Source organism: Ornithorhynchus anatinus, chromosome 1 (genome assembly GCF_004115215.2).
Source record: "Ornithorhynchus anatinus isolate Pmale09 chromosome 1, mOrnAna1.pri.v4, whole genome shotgun sequence".
Taxonomy (NCBI): Eukaryota; Metazoa; Chordata; class Mammalia; order Monotremata; family Ornithorhynchidae; genus Ornithorhynchus; species Ornithorhynchus anatinus.
Window position 1 is genome coordinate 129,776,112 of NC_041728.1, and position 19,638 is coordinate 129,795,749.

A 19,638-nucleotide genomic window follows, 5' to 3' on the forward strand; every position below is an offset into this window, starting at 1 on the left:
AGCCCTTTACTAAGCGCTGGGGGGGATATAAGCAAATCGGGTTGGGCGCAGTCCCTGTCCCATGCGGGGCTACCAGTCTCAATCCGCGTTTTAGAGATGAGGTAACTGCGGCACAGAGAAGTGAAGTGACTTGCCAAAGGTCACCCAGCAGACATGTGGCAGAGCCGGTAATAGAACCACCGACTTTCTGACTGCCAGGCCAGTGCTGTAGCCACTAGGCCATGCTGCTGTGGGGCTGAGGGCGGGGCGGGGGGAGAGAAGGAAACAGAGAGCCCGGGCTTGGGAGTCAGAGGTCATGGGTTCAAATCCCGGCTCTGCCACTTGTCAGCTGTGTGACTGTGGGCAAGTCACTTAACTTCTCTGTGCCTCAGTTACCTCATCTGTAAAATGGGACTAACTGTGAGCCTCACTTGGGACAATCTGATTACCCTGTATTTACCCCAGTGCTTGGAACAGTGCTCTGCACATAGTAAGAGCTTAACAAATACCAACATTATTATTATTATTATTCAAGAGCAGAAGGGAACAGCATAAGAGGAAACGTCCACCAAGGGTGGCTGTGGGATGACGATGCACATTTTGCATCTAAATCTCCCACTTTGCTCCTAAATTTGTCATATAACGTCATCCCGGCCAGCTTCTCCGGTGGCTACAGTTTGTAGTTATTTTATTCTCTACAAGGGGAAGGAAAAGTCGCAGCCCTCCTTCTCTCAACTGGGGGTGCCTGCCTGCCTCAGATGACACAATCTAGGTTTAATCACCTAGGTTTAATCACCTCAGGTCCCTGTGGTCCAGAGTTCAGAGCCAAACCAATCAAGTTGACTGGCTCTGAGCCACGAGGTAGCTCGACTTCGCCAGCTGAGAGGACAGCTGTGCTGAGGGCCATTTTCAGAAAGTGGCTGGGCCTGCTCCGCAGCAGGGAGAGAGAGGAGGCAGCCCACTTTCCTGAGGCTCACAAGCTCCACTCCATAGACCTGGGGAGAAGCAGCTGACAAAACACTAACCACAATAGAAGCATCGGGGAAATGTCTCTCTGGGGGGTATTTCCAACATTTCCATAGAACTCAGATTTAGGAAATGGGAGGAGGCTCCCCAGTCAGGAACCAAACAGGAAGGGGTTTGGGGAAATAAGATCTCTCTTCCTTTTGGTACCAGGGGAAAGTCCCCTCTAAGCTTTTCAGGGAAGGCCAGAGTCCCACAGAATAATAATAATAATAATAATGGTATTTGTTAAGCACTTATGTGCGAAGCACTGTTCTAAGCGCTTTTATAGATACAAGGTGATCAGGTTGTCCCAAGTGGGGCTCATAGTCTTAATCCTCATTTTACAGATGAGGGAACTGAGGCCCAGAGAAGTTAAGTGACTTGCCCAAAGTACCACAGCTGATTAGTGGCAGAGCCAGCATTGGAACTCATGACCTCTGACTCCCGAGCCCGTGCTCTTTCCACTAAGCCACGCTGCTTCTCTATATCTATATATCTTCTCTACATCTCTGGGGAAAGGCAGAAACCCAGACTCGGCCTTCAAGACAGTAGGGTGGCCGAGTGGATAGAGCACAGGTCCGGGACTCAGAAGGACCTGGGTTCTAATCCCAGCTCGGCCACTTGGGAAAGTCGCTTTACTTCTCTGCGGCTCAGTTCCCTCATTTGTAGTGAGGATTAAAAACTGGGGCCCCAAGGGGAACAGGGACTGTCTCCAACCGGATCTAACTCGGCACTTAGTACAGTACCTGGCACATAGTACACACTTACATACCCCCCACAAAATGGAAAGGTCTCACCCTCTCAGTCAGCTGCACTTCATTCATTCAATAGTATTTATTGAGCGCTTACTATGTGCAGAGCACTGTACTAAGTGCTTGGGATGAACAAGTCGGCAACAGATAGAGACGGACCCTGCCGTTTGACGGGCTTACAGTCTAATCGGGGGAGACGGACAGACAAGAACAATGGCACTAAACAGCGTCAAGGGGAAGAACATCTCGTAAAAACCGATGGCAACTAAATAGAATCGAGGCGATGTACAATTCATTAACAAAATAAATAGGGTGACGAAAATATAGACAGTTGAGCGGAAGAGTACGGTGCTGTGGGGATGGGAAGGGAGAGGTGGAGGAGCAGAGGGAAAAGGGGAAAATGAGGCTTTAGCTGCGGAGAGGTAAAGGGGGGATGGCAGAGGGAGTAGAGGGGGAAGAGGAGCTCAGTCTGGGAACGCCTCTTGGAGGAGGTGAGTTTTAAGTAGGGTTTTGAAGAGGGAAAGAGAATCAGTTTGGCGGAGGTGAGGAGGGAGGGCGTTCCGGGACCGCGGGAGGACGTGACCCAGGGGTCGACGGCGGGATGGGCGAGACCGAGGGACGGTGAGGAGGTGGGCGGCGGAGGAGCGGAGCGTGCGGGGTGGGCGGTAGAAAGAGAGAAGGGAGGAGAGGTAGGAAGGGGCAAGGTGACGGAGAGCCTCGAAGCCTAGAGTGAGGAGTTTTTGTTTGGAGCGGAGGTCGATAGGCAACCACTGGAGTTGTTTAAGAAGGGGAGTGACAGGCCCAGATCGTTTCTGCAGGAAGATGAGCCGGGCAGCGGAGTGAAGAATAGACCGGAGCGGGGCGAGAGAGGAGGAAGGGAGGTCAGAGAGAAGGCTGACACAGTAGTCTAGCCGGGATATAATGAGAGCCCGTAATAGTAAGGTAGCCGTTTGGGAGGAGAGGAAAGGGCGGATCTTGGCGATATTGTAGAGGTGAAACCGGCAGGTCTTGGTAACGGATAGGATGTGTGGGGTGAACGAGAGGGACAAGTCAAGGATGCATTTCCTTCCCTGACAACTACGTTCTGATCAGCAGGCCCAGAGGTAACACTCAGCTCACTCCAGAAGGGTCCTCACAAGCCAGCTGGTCTCATGGAGCCCAGGCAGCGGGGCAGAGTCTCCCATCACATGGAGAGGGGCATGTTTCTGGATCCCACCGCGTTTTACACTCAAGACAACAGCTGCGTGACATCATCGCTGTTGTTTGGCAATCTCCTGGGACTAGAATAAGTACTTCCATTTGATTTGGTCTTAGAGGTCAGCATCCATGCCTGAAGACAGTGGAGCTTACTAAAGGCTATAGGAGACAAAAGGTTTTGATTTTCAGGCAGCAAAACTGCAGTCAGCCCCCCTCTACCATTCCCATTTAGGGGCAGCTGTCTTGAGATTCAAGAGGAGGAGAACTCAATCCTAACCCACAGGTTGGGTGGAGGAATTGGGAGGTTATTTTTTTATCCTGTATCCATCAAAGCTGGATCCTGTCACTCCGTGGTGACACCACCACTAATTACCTGAGTGGCAGATATAACCTGTTGTTAGGGCTGTTAGAACATAACCTGGTTTCCATCCTCCCAGCCCCTCAGGAAGACTGAGAAGCAAGAAGGGCTGATAATACTGATCCTTGAAAATTCAGTGAGAGAGAGAAAGGGACAGACACAGAGAGATACAGTTGGGAAGTGAGAATGATGTGTATGAACTATGACAATCAACATCGCCAGTGGTAGTTGAGTGCTTACTATGTGTAAAGACTGTAATAAGTGTTTCAGAGAATGCAATACCACAGAATTGGGGGAAACAATCCTGCCCATGAGCTGACAGTCTAGAGGGATAATGGTTACTGAATCTTACAGGCATGGTTAATTATTATACGCATCCCGCTGAATTAGAAATTGGTCTTTGGAAGGGTTATTTTATGATGGAATTATATGGAGAAATGTAGAAGCCAAAGCCAAAGGTCAAAAAGTGAAATGAACTTTCAAGTGGCATTTCTTATGGATTAATTGATAAGTTTGGGGTGGGGAAGACACGGGACTATTCAGCAGGAAGAAAAGAAAACGTATGGAAACCACTTAAACACCCCACAGGACCACACGATAAGGTCCTGAAAGAAAGGATGACCTTTGAATGTTCCCTAAAATAATTATGCCATGAGATTAATGACAGTCAATTTGGTGATATGAAATTGTTGAAACGCTTTAATCAATCAATGGTATTTACAGCAGCGTGGCTCACTGGAAAGAGCCCGGGCTTGGGAGTTAAAGGTCATGGGTTCTAATCCCTGCTCCGCTTGCCAGCTGTGTGACTTTGGGCAAATCACTTAACTTCTCTGTGCCTCAATTACCTCATCTGGAGAAGCAGCGTGGCTCAGTGGAAAGAGCACGGGCTTTGGAGTCAGGGCTCATGAGTTCGAATCCCAGCTCTGCCACTTGTCGGCTGTGTGACTGTGGGCAAGTCACTTAACTTCTCTGTGCCTCAGTTCCCTCATCTGTAAAATGGGGATGAAAACTGTGAGCCCCACGTGGGACAACCCGATTCCCCTATGTCTACCCCAGCGCTTAGAACAGTGCTCGGCACATAGTAAGCGCTTAACAAATACCAACATTATTATTATTATTATTAAAATGGGGATTAAGACTGTAAGCCCCACGTGGGACAACCTGATTACCTTCCCAGAGCTTAGATCAGTGCTTTGTACATAGTAAGCCCTTAACAAATACCACCATTATTATTATTATTATTACTGAGCACTGACTCTGTGTAGAACATTGTAATAAGCTCTTGGGAGAGTATAAAACACAGCAGACACATTCCCTGCCCACAGTGAGCTAGAGGAGGAGATGGACAGTAATATGAATAAATATGATATGCAATTTAAAGAGATGTACGGAACTGCTGTAGGGTTGAGGGTGGGGCAAGTATCAGATGCCCAAAGGTCACAGATTCAAGGGAAAATCAGAATGCCATAAAAGAGATAGGGGTGGGGGTGGGAGGTGTTAAATACACCCCTAAGAATATAGATCTACAAGCTCCCAACTCAGAAGCAGCTCTCTGGTTGTTCACTAGCTGCTTTATCATCTTTCTTATACTGGGCCGGCAGTACCTTATGGGTGGGCTAAGGACCATCAAATCTGGCCTATCTGTCTCTTTATGCCCAGCCTCGGATCCGCTCTCCCAGCAAGCGATTTCTCCCGGGGTGCCGTGGCAGGAAGAGGATTACATGGCGACCCATGCTGCGGCTCCTAGATGATGCCACATCCAAAAGAGGGGCCTGGCTATGGAAGGCCCTCTACACATCATTTAAGCAATGGTAATCATAGTAATAATAATAATATAATCATTATGATACTTGTTAAGCGCTTACATGTGCCAGGCACTGTTCTGAGCACTGGGGTAGATACAAGTTCATCTGGTTGGACACAGTCCCTGACCCACATGGGGTTCACAGTCTTAATCCTCATTTTACAGGTGAGGTAACAGAGGCCCCAAGAAGAAATGTGACTTGCCCAAGGTCACAGCAGACATGTGGCAGAGCCGGGATTAGAACCCAGGTCCTGTGACTCCCATGAGCACTGTACTAAACGCTTGGGAGAATATATTACAACAGAGACGGTTATTTGTGATATGAGAACAAAGGCAGACCAGTGTGGTTGGTTGCAGGAGTGCTGAGCTGTAATTTTGAACTGCTGGCCAGGTTAATTAACAGGTGAACTGGGAGGTTAGGTATTTCTCAGAAGGCAACTGGAATCTCCTTGACATTCTCTCAGGGCCACTGCAGAACACACCCGGGCTGGCATTTCCAGTGAGCTGAGAGAGACTGTCTAGGATTAGAAACTCCTCACTGCCCTTTAAACCCCCAAAGAAAAGCAGGGATGGAGGGGTGGGAAGCATCAAAGAGCTTCTAAATTTGCCCGACGGGGCTATAGAAAACAAAACAAAAAACAAGTTTCCTAGTTCCCTAATACTTAGCATCTGAAGGCAGGGGAGGGAGTATGGGGTGGGGAAAGGAAGAGACGGTGATGTGATTTGCAGGTGGACTTTAGAAGGAACTGATACTCATTCCAGACTCTAATCAATCAATGGAGCACTTCTTATGTGCAGAGCACTGTACTGTGCTTGGGAGAGTACAATATAATAGGGTTATATCACTGGAATGATTATAGGGAGGGGGTGGCCACATAGACTAGTTGCACTGGTCTGATATCGATCACACTAAGAGGGACCTCAATGGTAGTACAGTGGTCTCGACAAAAGATATCAGTCAGACATGTCTGGGCCAAGATTCAATAAATCATAATAATTATGATGACATCTGTTAAGCACTTACTATGAGTCAGGCAATAATAATAATAATGATGGTATTTGTTAAGCGCTTACTATGTGCAAAGCACTGTTCTAAGCGCTGGGGGGGATACAAGGTGATCAGGTTGTCCCATATGGGGCTCACAGTCTTAATCCCCATTTTACAGATGAGGTAACTAGGCCGATTAGACTGTAAACTCCCCGATTAGATTGTAAACCTGTCAAAGGGCAGGGACTGTATCTGTTACCGATCGGTACATTCCAAGCGCTTAGTACAGTGCTCTGCACATAGTAAGCGCTCAATAAATACTATTGAATGAATGAATGAATGAATGAATGAATGGAGGCCCAGAGAAGTGAAGTGACTTGCCCAAAGTCACCCAGACAGGTGGCGGAGCCGGGATTAGAACCCATGACCTCTGAGTCCCAAGCCCGTGCTCTTTCCACTGAGCCACGCTGCTTCTCTAAAGCACTGCCAATCTCTTCAAAGCTAAAGGAGTAAGGGAGAGGGTCCATCATGAGTTTCTGACGGATTACGACTCAGTGTTCTGTTCCTAACGTCATTCCCAAGTAACTAGCAAAATGGGGATAAAGCCTGTGGGACAGGGACTGTTTTCCATTCTCATTAGCCTCTATCTACCCCAGCTCTTAGTACAGCACCTGGCATATAATAAGTGCTTAACAAATACCATTAAAAAGAAAAGCCTAGTGGTAAAGACATTGAGCACCCACTGGGTGCAATACATTGTACGAAGTAAGTGAATTTCCTGGAAGCAAGAGACATAATCCCTGGCCACAAAGAACTGGCGCTTAAAAAAGGAGACAGACACAAAAATACTCAAAAATAAGGGAATCAAAATGGACTTTTCCCTCAGTTATAAATATACATACACAAGTACTAAGGGAGGTTATAAATAACTACGTAAGTGCTAAGTGGGTATTGCGTCTTGTGGTGTTCGGAAGTAATTGGGGAAGGGGAATTCTGAGGGCCTTGAAGATGGGGAGAGCTGTGGTGGGTTGGAATGGAGATGGGAATCCAAACACTTATTCTATCCCACCTTGACTACTGCATCAGCCTCTTCGTCGCTGACCTCCCTGCCTCCTGTCTCTCCCCACTCATCCTTACTCCACTCTGCTGCCCGAAACATTTTTCTGCGAAAGCGTTCGGTCCCCGTCTCCAGACTCTTCAAGAATCTCCAGTGGTTGCCCATCCAACTCCGCATCCAACAGACACTCTTTACCATCAGCTTTAAAGCACTCAATCACCTTGCCACCTCCTACTGTACCTGACTTCCCACTACCATCCATTTTACACACTTCACTCCTCTAATACCAACCTAGTCCCTGTACCTCAATCTTTCTTACCTCACCACTGACCTTTTGCCCACATCCTCCCTCTGGTCTGGAACTCCCTTCTCCATAAATGACAGACCACCACTCTCTCCACCTTGATGTCTTATTAAAATTACTCATCCTCCCAGAGGCCCTTCCTAAGTCCTCTTCTTCCTCTCCCTCGTGTCATCTATGCACTGGGATGTGTAACCTTGAAACACTGGATATTCACCCTACCCTCAGCCCCAGACCACTTATTTATAGCCCCTTAATTGATTTTAATGTCTGCCTCCCCCCTAGACTGTAAGCTCCTTGTGGACAGGGACCATGTCTCCCGACACCGTTGCATCCTACTCTAATAATAATAATGTTGGTATTTGTTAAGTGCTTACTATGTGCCGAGCACTGTTCTAAGCGCTGGGGGAGATACAGGGTAATCAGGTTGTTCCACCTGGGGCTCAACGTTAATCCCCATTTTGCAGATGAGGTAACTGAGGCCCAGAGAAGTGAAGTGACTTGCCCACAGTCACCCAGCTGACAAGTGGCAGAGCCGGGATTCAAACCCATGACCTCTGACTCCCAAGCCTGGGCTCTTTCCACTGAGCCACGCTGCTTCTTGGTATAGCAGAGCAGAGTGCAGAGCACTCAGAGCACCATGGATTGACAGACTGGATTGATTGACGGGGGAGCACCAGTCCGGTGGAAGTACACGAACATGGGGACAGCGGGGGGCAGAGAGTCAAGAGCGAGCAGAGCTAGAAAGTTAACTTGGGAGGATCAAAGAGGGCCAGATGGAGAGTGGCGGGTGAACGGGGCTGATCTGCAAGATGGAGAAAGTTGGCCGAAAGCTGCCAAGTAGACTGACACTTAAGAAACTACCCGAAAATATCTGATCCCCAAGTAGTCGGGGACAAAGGAGGGAGAGAAGCTGCGATAGGGCGGAGTAGGACTGCGCCTAACAGGTGGTGTGCAGAAGGACTATTTTCTGTCCAGACATTTTAGACTTTGGAACAGCCTATTATGCCACAGAGAGAACTGCGAGGAGAGGTGGAAAGCAATGTCCCATAATATCTCCCAGTAGACCTAATGGAAGACAATGAGAAGGCAGCGTTCTTAGAGCACCTTTTGTTCTTCAAAGATCTTTATCGTTACACTTCACAAGCTTCTTCTGGGGAGACTGGCACTTCTCTTATATGGGGGGTGGGAGGGAAGAAAGGAGAGAGCTCCTGTGAGGTCCCACTGTAAGGAAGATAATGAAAAACTAGTTCTGGCTTCATCTGAAAGAAAATGCCAAGAAGTGTAGCTTTCCCCATTATCGGGGGTCCCGGGGGAAGACTCAATGACCAATGCTGGGAGGGCGTGGGGAGGAAAAGGAAAGAGTGGGGCAAGTCCTGATAACCACATAATTGGTGTCTTGCAGTTACCATTTAGGTAAGAATAGTAATTCTGGTACTTGTTAAGCGCTTACTATGTGCCAGCGTGGCTCAGTGGAAAGAGCACGGGCTTTGGAGTCAGAGGTCACGGGTTCGAATCCCTGCTCTGCCACTTGTCAGCTGTGTGACTTTGGGCAAGTCACTTCACTTCTCGGTGCCTCAGTTACCTCATCTGTAAAATGGGGATTAAGACTGTGAGCCTCACGTGGGACAACCTGATTCCCCTGTGTCTACCCCAGCGCTTAGAACAGTGCTCGGCACATAGTAAGCGCTTAACAAATACCAACATTATTATTATTATTATTACTAAGCGATGGAACAGATACAAGCAAATCCGGTTGGACACAGTCCCTGTCCCAAGTGGGGCTCACAGTCTCCATCCCCATTTTACAGATGCAGTACCTGAGGCACAGAGAAGTGAAGTGACTTGCCCAAGGTCACACGGCAGACAAGTGGCAGAGCTACCCCACGCTGCTTCTCGGAGCGAGTCCTCATTTGGCTCAGTTAGTTTTATTATGGGAACTGCCAAAGGTGCAAACTTCTCATTTGGCCTGTGAGGGTGATAGGGGGTACGGGTGTGAGGAAGACAGAGCTTGGGAGAGGCAAGGACTTGAAACCTCAAGGCTTCCAGCATGGTGTAATGGAAAGAGCGCGGGTGTGGGAGTCAGAAGGTCATGGGTTCTAATCCCGGATCCTCCACTTGACTGCTGGGTAACCTTGGGCAAGTTACTTAACATCTCTGGGCCTCAGTTACCGCATCTGTAAAATGGGGATCGAGACTGTGAGCCCCACCTGGGACAACCTGATTACCTTGTATCTACCCCAGTGCTTAGAATAGTGCTTGGCACATAGTAAGTGCTTAATAAATACTATAAAAATAATTACTATTCTTATTCCAAAAGCCAATGAGGGTGACAAGCCCCCGATCCTTGAATTGGTTCTTCAACCTCGTTCCCAGTGGATGGCCATTTTTAGCACGGCTCAGTGGCTGTCGGGCTTTCTGGAGACCCGGGGTGGGCACGGCTGGGAGCTCAGTCCAAAAAGCCGTGGGGGGACCAAAACAAGGACATCAGCCCCACCGTAGCACCCCCAAAACTGTTAGTGCTTCATCTCCGGATTTAGATTCCCCCTCCGTAAAATATAAATATGATAAAATCACACCCGGTGGTGCGGGGTGTTATAACAGATTTACCAAAAGCTGCTCCTCCTCGGACGAGCCAAATTTCAACGACTGCCCGAGGGGAGGAAACGATACTGAGGGAAATAAATACATACTTCAAAGGAGTGGTGGCTCCTGCCAACCCGCCCATTTTGGATGAACACCACTCTGCCCGGTGTTTTGGACAGGAACGGTAGCCACAGCCAGCCCGCCCCTGGACCTTGGAGCCGGAATGGAGCCGGAGGCGAAGGCAGCTCCTCCACTTAAAGGCCGGCCGGGGGGACGGTGACGTTTCGAATGTCCGCGCTGGGCTGCTGGGACAGCCCTGGCCCCCACGGGAGCCACCTAACCTGTTCAACGGTAGGAAAGTGCAGGACATGGGTGAGGCCTTGGCAGCCGGACAGACGAGACTGAGGCAGAGTGAGTAGGTTGGCATTAGAGGAGCCAAGTGTGTGGGCTTGATTGCAGTAGGAAATCAGGGAGGTAAGCGAGGAGGGGGAGAGCTGACTGAATGATTTAAAGCCAATGGTAAGGAGTTTCAGCTTGATGCGGAGGTGGAAGAGCAACCACTGGAGTTTATTGAGGAGTGGTGAAACATGTCACATGTCCTTTTTCTGTAGAAAAATGATCTGGGCAGCAGAGTGGGAAAGGACAGGAGGCAGGGAGGTCAGCAAAGGAGGCTGGTGCAGTAAATGCAGGGGAAGCCCGTGGCTCAGTGTAAAGAGCCTGGGCTTCGGAGTCAGAGGTCATGAGTTCAACTCCCGGCTCTGCCACTTGTCAGCTGTGTGACTGTGGGCAAGTCACTTAACTTCTCTGTGCCTCAGTTACCTCATCTGTAAAATGGGGATTAACTGCGAGCTCACGTGGGACGACCTGATTACCCTGTATCTACCCCAGCGCTTAAAATGGTGCTCTGCACATAGTAAGCGCTTAACAAATACCAACATTATTATTAATTAAGGAGGGATAGAATAAGTGCTTGGATTAATGAGATAGCAGTTTCGTTGGGGAAGAAAGGGGAGATTTTAGTTAATTTATTTCCAGCTAGAAAGCTTCAAGCTACAAAGTAGACAGTGAAGCCTCGGGGGGAACAAAAGGCGGAAGAAAAGCATATCTATATTTTATATATATACAGTTTGCACACACAAACACACACACACGTATGATATCACAGGGCAGAGTTATAGCAGGTAAGAATGAAGTTGGCCTGGTGCCCGGATTTCCACCAATAGCGCTTGGCAGGACGAATGACAAAGCGGAGGAATCCAGGGCCGGGGAAATGGAAGAAATGAATAAACACATAAGTGACTAAATGGAGAATGTAAATTAATACATTCAGAAGTGCTAAGGATGGTTATATGCATATATGTGGCACGGGTCTTTAATTTCTTAGAGTTGAGAGTGACAACTCTCTAGACTGGAAGCAACAGGGAGATGATAATAATAATTATGGTATTTGTTAAGCTCTTACTATGCACCAGGCAGTATATACTAAGGGCTGGGGTGGATACAAGCAAATTGGGTTGGACACAGTCCCTGTCCCACGTGGGACTCACAGTCTCGATCCCCATTTTACAGATGAGGTAACTGAGGCCCAGAGAAGTGAAATCACTTGCCCAAGGTCACATAGCAGACAAGTGGTGGAGCTGGAATTAGAACCCATGACTTTCTGAATCCCAGGCCCATGCTCTATTCACTACACCACGCTGCTTCTCAATCAAGAACGTGGGCCCCTTCCTCTGCCTCCAGTGTTTTTCAGGGTCAATTTACTATAAGGGCTTTGGGTACAGTCACAGAAAATAAAAAAAAAAATTTCTGCCCCTGAAGAGTTTACATTCGAACAGAGGATTGTTGCCAAGAGTCAGGTCCCTCCATAAATCAGTCAATTGTATTTATTGAGGGATTACTGTATGCAGAGCACTGTACTAAGCACTTGGAGATTACAATTTAACATTGTAACAGGCACAACGAGCTTACAGTCTAGAGGGGGAGACAGACATTAATATAAATAAATTACAGATATGTATATAAGTGCTGTGGGGCTGACAGGGGGATGAATAAAAGGAGAAAAACAGGGTGATGCAGAAGGGAGTGGGAGAAGAGGAAAGGAGGGCTTAGTCAGGGAAGGCCTCTTGGAGGAGATGTACCTTCAGTGAGGCTTTGAAGAGAGGGAGAGTAATTGTCGGATACGAGGAGGGAGGGTGTTCCAGGTCAGAGGCAGGAGGTGGGAAAGAGGTCGGCAGTGAGAGAGATGAAATCAAGGTACGGTGAGAAGGTTAGCATTAGAGGAGCAAAGTGTACGGAATGGGTTGTAGACAGAGAGTAGTGAGGTGAGGTAGGAGGGGTCAAGGTAATGGGGTGCTTTAAAGCTGATGGTGAGGAGTTTCTATTTGATGAACTTCTAGATTGTAAACCCATTTGTTGGGTAGGGATTGTCTCTATCGATTGCCGAATTGTACTTTCCAAGTGCTTAGTACAGTGCTCTGCACACAGTAAGCGCTCAAAAAATATGATCGAATGAATGAATTGAGATAAACCAAAGAGAAAGCCGAACGCATCTTTCTGGTGGTTCTCAGTCATCCTGCTGCTCTTCCATATCCCCAGTGACAAGGTCCTTATGGAAAAGTCCAGGGGATTCTGCAAGCACTTAGCAAGAGGACTTGAAGAGCAGTGTGGCCTAGTATATACAGCACGGGCCTGCGAGTCATTAGGTCATGGGTTCTAATTCCAGCTCCATCACCTGTCTACCTAGTGACCACTTGGCTTCTCTGCTCCTCAGTTCCCTCATCTGGAAAATGGGGATTAAGACTGTGAGCCCTATGAGGGAGAGGGACTACGGGGACTATGTCCAACCCGATTATCTTGTATCTACCCCAGTGCTTAGAACAGTTCCTGGCACTCAGTGAGTGCTTAACAAATACCACAATTATAATTGAAGAGCTTCTGGAAGGATGAGTCACACAACTAACCCTAATAAGGAGCTCTGCCTTACAGTACTTCATTGTCAGGAAGCCTGCTGCCTAAACAGACAGAGGGTCTATAGAGTGATAATATGGGGGACGGCTCTCTCCCCTGTTGGCCCAATCCTTCTGGCAAAATTGCGCTCGAACCACGGCTTTTGAGTATCCCCACCACCTGCCCAAGGTAACAAGAGAGGAATTCGCGCCTGAGTTCCGGCAAGGAGCCACATGCTTGTCCAGAAGGTGAAGGCGAGCACGAGAAACAAAACTCTACTATCTATAGATTTCTCTGGCGCCGACAGCCGTAACGGGCGCACGCGCTACTGACTGACCATCACACTCGGTTCTCCCAAGTGCCATGTGGACACGGGAGAAAAGAAAAGCCATCAACCTGGGGAGGAAACCCGGGACTGCCAATCCCAACTCAAACGATTTTAACATGCCCAGCCAAGTAAGTGCTGTCGGGAGAGAGTTCAATATTTCCTTTTGATGGCACATTTTAAGCCCTTACTATGTGCCAAAAAACTGGAGTAGATACAAGCTAAACAGGTTGTAGGCAGACCAGGTCTCACGTGGGCCTCACGGTCTTAATCCCCATTTTAGATGAGGGAACTGAGGCACAGAAGTTTAGTGCTTGCCCAAGGCCCCACAGCAGACAGGTGATGGAGCCATGATTAGAACCCAGGTCGTGTGACTCCCAGGGCCGGGCTCTATCCACTAGATCACGCTGCTTCTCCCCTATCTTGAAGGGTGTGTAAATTCAGGTACGTAGGGGGTTGTGCGGGACCGAGTTGTGATAAACCAGAACACGATGCTGCTTTGTGTGTTTACAATACCTTTGCCCCGTGCTATCCAGCAGTGCTGAACTTGCGGGTGCTTCAGAATATGGAAGGAAACAAAAGAGCAAAAGGAATGTGGAGCTCTGAACCTGAGGAGCCGAAGCGCCTCACAGGGTTATCTAAAGGAGGAATTAGCAACCGCACTGTGCTGACTCCGAAGCATTCAAGCATTCAAAAAGAAACCTTGCTCAGACTCATGTAGCATATCTGCAGGAGAGCTGGGGGTAGGACCTGAAAACTCTGGCGGCTAACATCAAATGACAGCTTTGGAGTCAAACTAGTGGTATTAGGGAACTATGAAAATGCAACATTATCTCCCCTCCACCCCCTTCATTCACACTAACCTCCTCCCACAGCCCCCACCAAAATAGAGAAATACACTGGTTTCAGATCCTGCGGAGCCCAGCTGCACCACAGATCACCACTCTTCCAGAAAATATCTTCTAAAAAACACAACGCACACGTGTGACTATGGTACCAGGGTCCTTTCACATCCACAATGAAGCTCCATGATCCCTCCCAAAAGGAGGGGACACACTTCTTAAATCCAGTTTGACGCAATTTCCTAAATCCCACACTTCCCTATTTCAGGAACCTGCATGGCACCAACGCCAAAATAGTTGCAGACACAAATGTGACCAGTGCTATTCTGCATTTGCGCAAGTGCGGGGCAGGTGCAGGCCTAATTTGTTTGCCACAGAACCAAAGAGGGAGGAAGCACCCAGGGAAACCTATAATTGAACGCGGGCCACGCGATATTCTTTCCAAGTGATCTCTGCTCCACCCAGTTCTTGCTGCGGCTCGCTGACACTCTTCCTCACCCACCTTCACGCTTCATCCCACCCTCAGACATGTCCTCCCTTGAGTCCCACCCCTCCTTGCCCTTTGCCCCGTAAAATGCCCTCGACATCTGCTCGCCCAGCCCAAATTCCTGCAGCTAAAGCCAATCTTTCCATCTCTATTTCCTCACCAACCAGCTGCCCCATCCCCAGTGACTCTCACCTAGGCTCTAATCAATCAATCAATCACTTTTATTGAGCGCTTACTGTGTGCAGAACACTGTACTAAGCGCTTGGGAGAAAAAACCCAACAATCTAACAGATGCCTACCCTGCCCACAATGATTTTACAGTCTTAGAGGGTCTAGCTCCTCTTCTGTGAGCTCGATGTGGGCAGGAAATGTGTCTGCTAATTCTGTTGTGTTGTACTCATCCAATAGTATTTACTGAGCGCTTACTATGTGCAGAGCACTGTACTAAGCGCTTGGAATGTACAAATCGGCAACAGATAGAGACAGTCCCCGCCCTTTGACGGGCTTACAGTCTAATCGGGGGAGACAGACAGACAAGAACAATGGCAATAAATAGAATCAAGGGGAAGAACATCTCATTAAAACAATAGCAAATAAATAGAATCAAGGTGATGTACATCTCATTAACAAAATAAATAGGGTAATGAAGATACTCCTCTCCCAAGGGCTTAGTACAGTGCTCTGCACATAGTAAACACCCAATAAATATCACTGATTCTCTGGTCTCCATCCTCAGGGTGTCCCTTCTCACCCATCCCTGCTCCACCTTTTACTTTTCCCAACATCTTGCTTCCCTCATCCAGCCCAATCCCTTCAACCAATCCGTAGTGCTTACCGGCGGTAACTGTATGCCGATCACTGTACTGAGCGCTTGAGAGAGTGCAATACAACAGAGTACAAGGGTATCAGCCACTGCTGTGTGATTTTGGGAAAGTCCCTTCACTTCTCTGTGTCTCAGCTCCTTCATCTGTAAAGTGGGGAGTGAGACTGTGAGCCTCAGGTGAGACAGGAACTGGGTCCAAACTGATCACCTTGTAATAATAATAATGTTGGTATTTGTTAAGCACTTACTATGTGCAGAGCACTGTTCTAAGCGCTGGGGTAGATACACGGTAATCAGGTTGCCCCATGAGACTCACAATTAATCCCCATTTTACAGATGAGGGAACGGAAGCACAGAGAAGTGACTTGCCCCCAGTCACACGGCTGACAAGTGGCAGAGTCGGAATTCGAACCCATGACCTCTGACTCCCAAGCCCAGACTATTTCCATTGAGCCACGCTGCTTCTCTACCTCAGGACTCAGAATAGTGCTTGGTTTGGCTCCAGCCCAGCACTTAGTACAGTGTCCGATACATAGTAAGCGCTTAACAAATACCCCAATTAGCAGAGTTGGTAGAAGCATTCCCAGCCTTCAAGGAGCTGATGGGCAAGTCCTTTCACTTCTCTGGGCCTCAGTTCCCTCACCTGGAAAATGGGGATGAAGCCTGTGAGCCCCACGTGGGACAAGCTGATTACCTTGTAATAATAATAATAACGCTAGCATTTGTTCAGCGCTTACCATGTGCCGAGCACTGTTCTAAGAGCTGGAGTAGATACAGGGGAATCAGATTGTCCCATGTGGGGCTCCCAGTCTTCATCCCCATTTTACAGATGAGGTAACTGAGGCACCGAGAAGTTAAGTGACTTGCCCAAAGTCACACAGCTGACAGGTGGCGCAGCCGGGATTAGAACCCACGACCTCTGCCTCCTAAGCCACGCTGTATCTACCGCAGCGGTGCAAACAGCACTTGGCACCTAGTAATGGCTTAACAAATGTCAGCCTCATTATCATCATTATTGCCTCCACTGGATCCTGACTTCATCCTGAGAAGCAGCGTGTCTCAGTGGAAAGAACCCAGGCTTGGGAGTCAGGAAGTCATGGGTTCTAATCCTGGCTCAGCCGCTTGTCAGCTGTGTGATCTTGGGCAAGTCACTTTGCTGAGCCTCAGTTCCCTCATCTGTAAAATGGGGATTGAGACTATGAGCCCCACGTGGAACAGGGACCGTGTCCATCCCCATCTGCTTTATAATAATAACAACGATGGCATTTGTTAAGCCCTTACTATGTGCCAAGGACTGTTCTAAGCACTGGGGTAGATACAAGGTAATCAGGTTGTCCCTCGTGGGGCTCACTCTTTTAATCCCCATTTGGCAGATGAGGTAACTGAGGCACAAAGAAGTGAAGTGACTTGTCCAAGGTCACATAGTGGACAAATGGCGGAGCTGGGATCAGAATCCACCACCTCTGACACCCAAACCTGGGCTCTTTCCATTAAGCCACGCTGTATCCACCTCAGCGCTTAGTACAGTGCCTGGCCTATAGTTTACAGTTCCCTTCTCTGTAAAATGGGGATGATGCCTGTGAGCCCTACTTGGGATAACCTGATTCCCTTGTATCTCCCCCAGCGCTTAGAACAGCGCTTGGCCCATATTACACACTTAACAAATACCAACATTATTATTATTAAGAGAGGCAGCGTGGCTCAGTGGAAAGAGCCCGGGCTTGGGAGTCAGAGGTCGTGGGTTCTGATCCCGGCTCCGCCACTTGTCAGCTGTGTGACTGTGGGCAAGTCACTTCACTTCTCTGGGCCTCAGTTCCCTCATCTGTAAAATGGGGATGAAGACCGTGAGCCTCACGGGAGACAACCTCGTTACCCTGTGTCTACCCCGGCACTTAGAACGGCGCTCTGCACATAGTAAGCGCTTAAGTTACTTCATCTGTAAAATGGGGATTAACTGTGAGCCCCACGTGGGACAGCCTGATGACCCTGGATCTCCCCCTGCGCTTAGAACAGTGCTCTGCACATAGTAAGCGCTTAACAAATACCAACATTGTACTGAGAGCTCCTACTCCTACTGAGAGCTCACCTCCTCCAAGAGGCCTTCCCAGACTGAGCTTCCCCTTTTCCTTCTGCTGCCTTTCTGCTCCCCCCTTCACCTCCCCTCAGCTAAGCCCTCTTTTCCCCCCTTTCCCTCTGCTCCTCCCCCTCTCCCTTCCCCTCCCCTCAGCACCGTACTCGTCTCTTCAACTGCATCTCTCTTCATCCCCCGATTTATGTTGTTAATGAGATGTCCATCCCCTTCATTCTATTTATTTGCGATGGTTTTAATGAGACGTCCACCCCCTCGATTCTGTTTTTTGCTATTGTTTTTGTCCATCTCCCCCGATTAGACTGTAAGCCCGTCAATGGGCAGGGACCGTCTCCGTTGCCGATTTATCCATCCCAAGCGCTTAGTCCAGTGCTCTGCACATAGTAAGCGCTCCATAAACACTATTCATTCATTCAACAGTATTTATCTTTATATATATATATATTATATTTAGTATTTATACTACTGAATGAATGAACCTTATTATCATTAAGCGCTCAACAGATACCATCATTATTATTAGTACTAGTATCCTTCCAGGCGAAGGGTCCAGCTCCCTCCCTGCGGGGTGCATCCCCGCCGGCCCGGCTTCCTCCCCAGCTGCCTCGGTCCCCGGCCCGCTGCAGTTACTGCAGTTGCTGCAGTCGCAGCAGCTGGTGGCCGCCCCACCTGCTGTCCTCCTGCGTGTCGCGGCAGCAGACGACCTCCATGGCCCCGGAGGCCTGCAGGCTGGCAGGCTGCAAGTTGCAGGCAGGGAGGCAGGTTGCAGGGAGGCAGGCAGGCTGCAGGCTGCAGGCTGCAGGCAGCAGGGCATGCAGGCGGCCGCCCTGGCCCACTTCCGGCCTGGGGCGGACTACAGCTCCCAGCGAGCCCTCCTCTCCCCCCTCCCCCCCGCCCGGACTACAAATCCCGGCATGCACCGCCGGCCTCCGTCAGATCCCATGGGGCTCTGCCATGGCGGACAACTACTCCTCCCGGCAGGCTCCGCGGACAACTACAATCCCCAGAATCCCACAGGGCGAGCGCCCGACGCTTCGGGACGCATCTCTCCTACTCCGCCCTCCACTGCTACTATTCATTCATCCTTCCGTCCGTCCGTCCATCCATCCATCCATCCATCCATCCATCCGACCATCCATCCATTCATTCATCCATCCATCCGTCCGTCCGTCCATCCATCTAACCATCCGTCCGTCCATCCAACCGTCCGTCCATCCGTCCGTCCGTTCGTCCGTCCATCCATCCATCGGACCATCCATCCATCCATCCATCCATCCATCCATCCATCCATCCATCCAACCGTCCGTCCGTCCGTCCGTCCATCCATCCATCGGACCATCCATCCATCCATCCATCCATCCATCCATCCATCCATCCATCCATCCATCCATCCAACCGTCCATCCAACCGTCCGTCCGTCCGTCCGTCCATCCGTCCATCGGACCATCCATCCATCCATCCATCCATCCATCCATCCATCCATCCATCCATCCATCCATCCATCCAACCATCCATCCAACCGTCCGTCCGTCTGTCCGTCCGTCCGTCCATCCATCCAACCATCCATCCATCCATCCATCCATCCATATCCATCCATCCATCCATCCGTCCGTCCATCCATCGGACCATCCATCCGTCCGTCCGTCCGTCCGTCCATCCATCCATCGGACCATCCATCCATCCATCCATCCAACCGTCCGTCCATCCATCCGTCCGTCCATCCATCCATCGGACCATCCATCCATCCATCCATCCATCCATCCATCCATCCATCCATCCATCCATCCAACCATCCATCCAACCGTCCGTCCGTCCGTCCGTCCGTCCAACCATCCATCCATCCATCCATCTATCCATCCATCCATCCAACCATCCATCCATCCAACCGTTCGTCCGTCCGTCCATCCGTCCATCCATCCATCCATCCATCCATCCATCCATCCAACCATCCATCCAACCATCCATCCATCGGTATTTATGTATTCATTCATCCAATAGTATTTATTGAGCGCTTACTGCGTACAGAGCACTGGACTAAGCGCTTGGAATATACAATTCAGCAACAGATAGAGACAATCCCTGCCCGATTTATTGAGCGC

General features: G+C 49.3%; 1 protein-coding gene across 4 annotated transcripts in view; it reads right to left on the reverse strand.

Annotated features, from left to right (window-relative positions):
- Positions 1–18,385, reverse strand: part of RUBCN (rubicon autophagy regulator) — an 86,922-nt gene extending 68,537 nt beyond the window's left edge. For all 4 annotated transcript variants that reach the window (XM_029063418.1, XM_029063410.1, XM_029063405.1 and 1 more), the window contains exon 1: positions 18,209–18,385. In XM_029063418.1, the coding sequence (XP_028919251.1) occupies positions 18,209–18,249 (41 nt within the window). In that variant the 5' untranslated portion in view covers positions 18,250–18,385. The remainder of the gene's footprint in view (positions 1–18,208) is intronic.
- Positions 18,386–19,638: the final 1,253 nt, after the last annotated feature.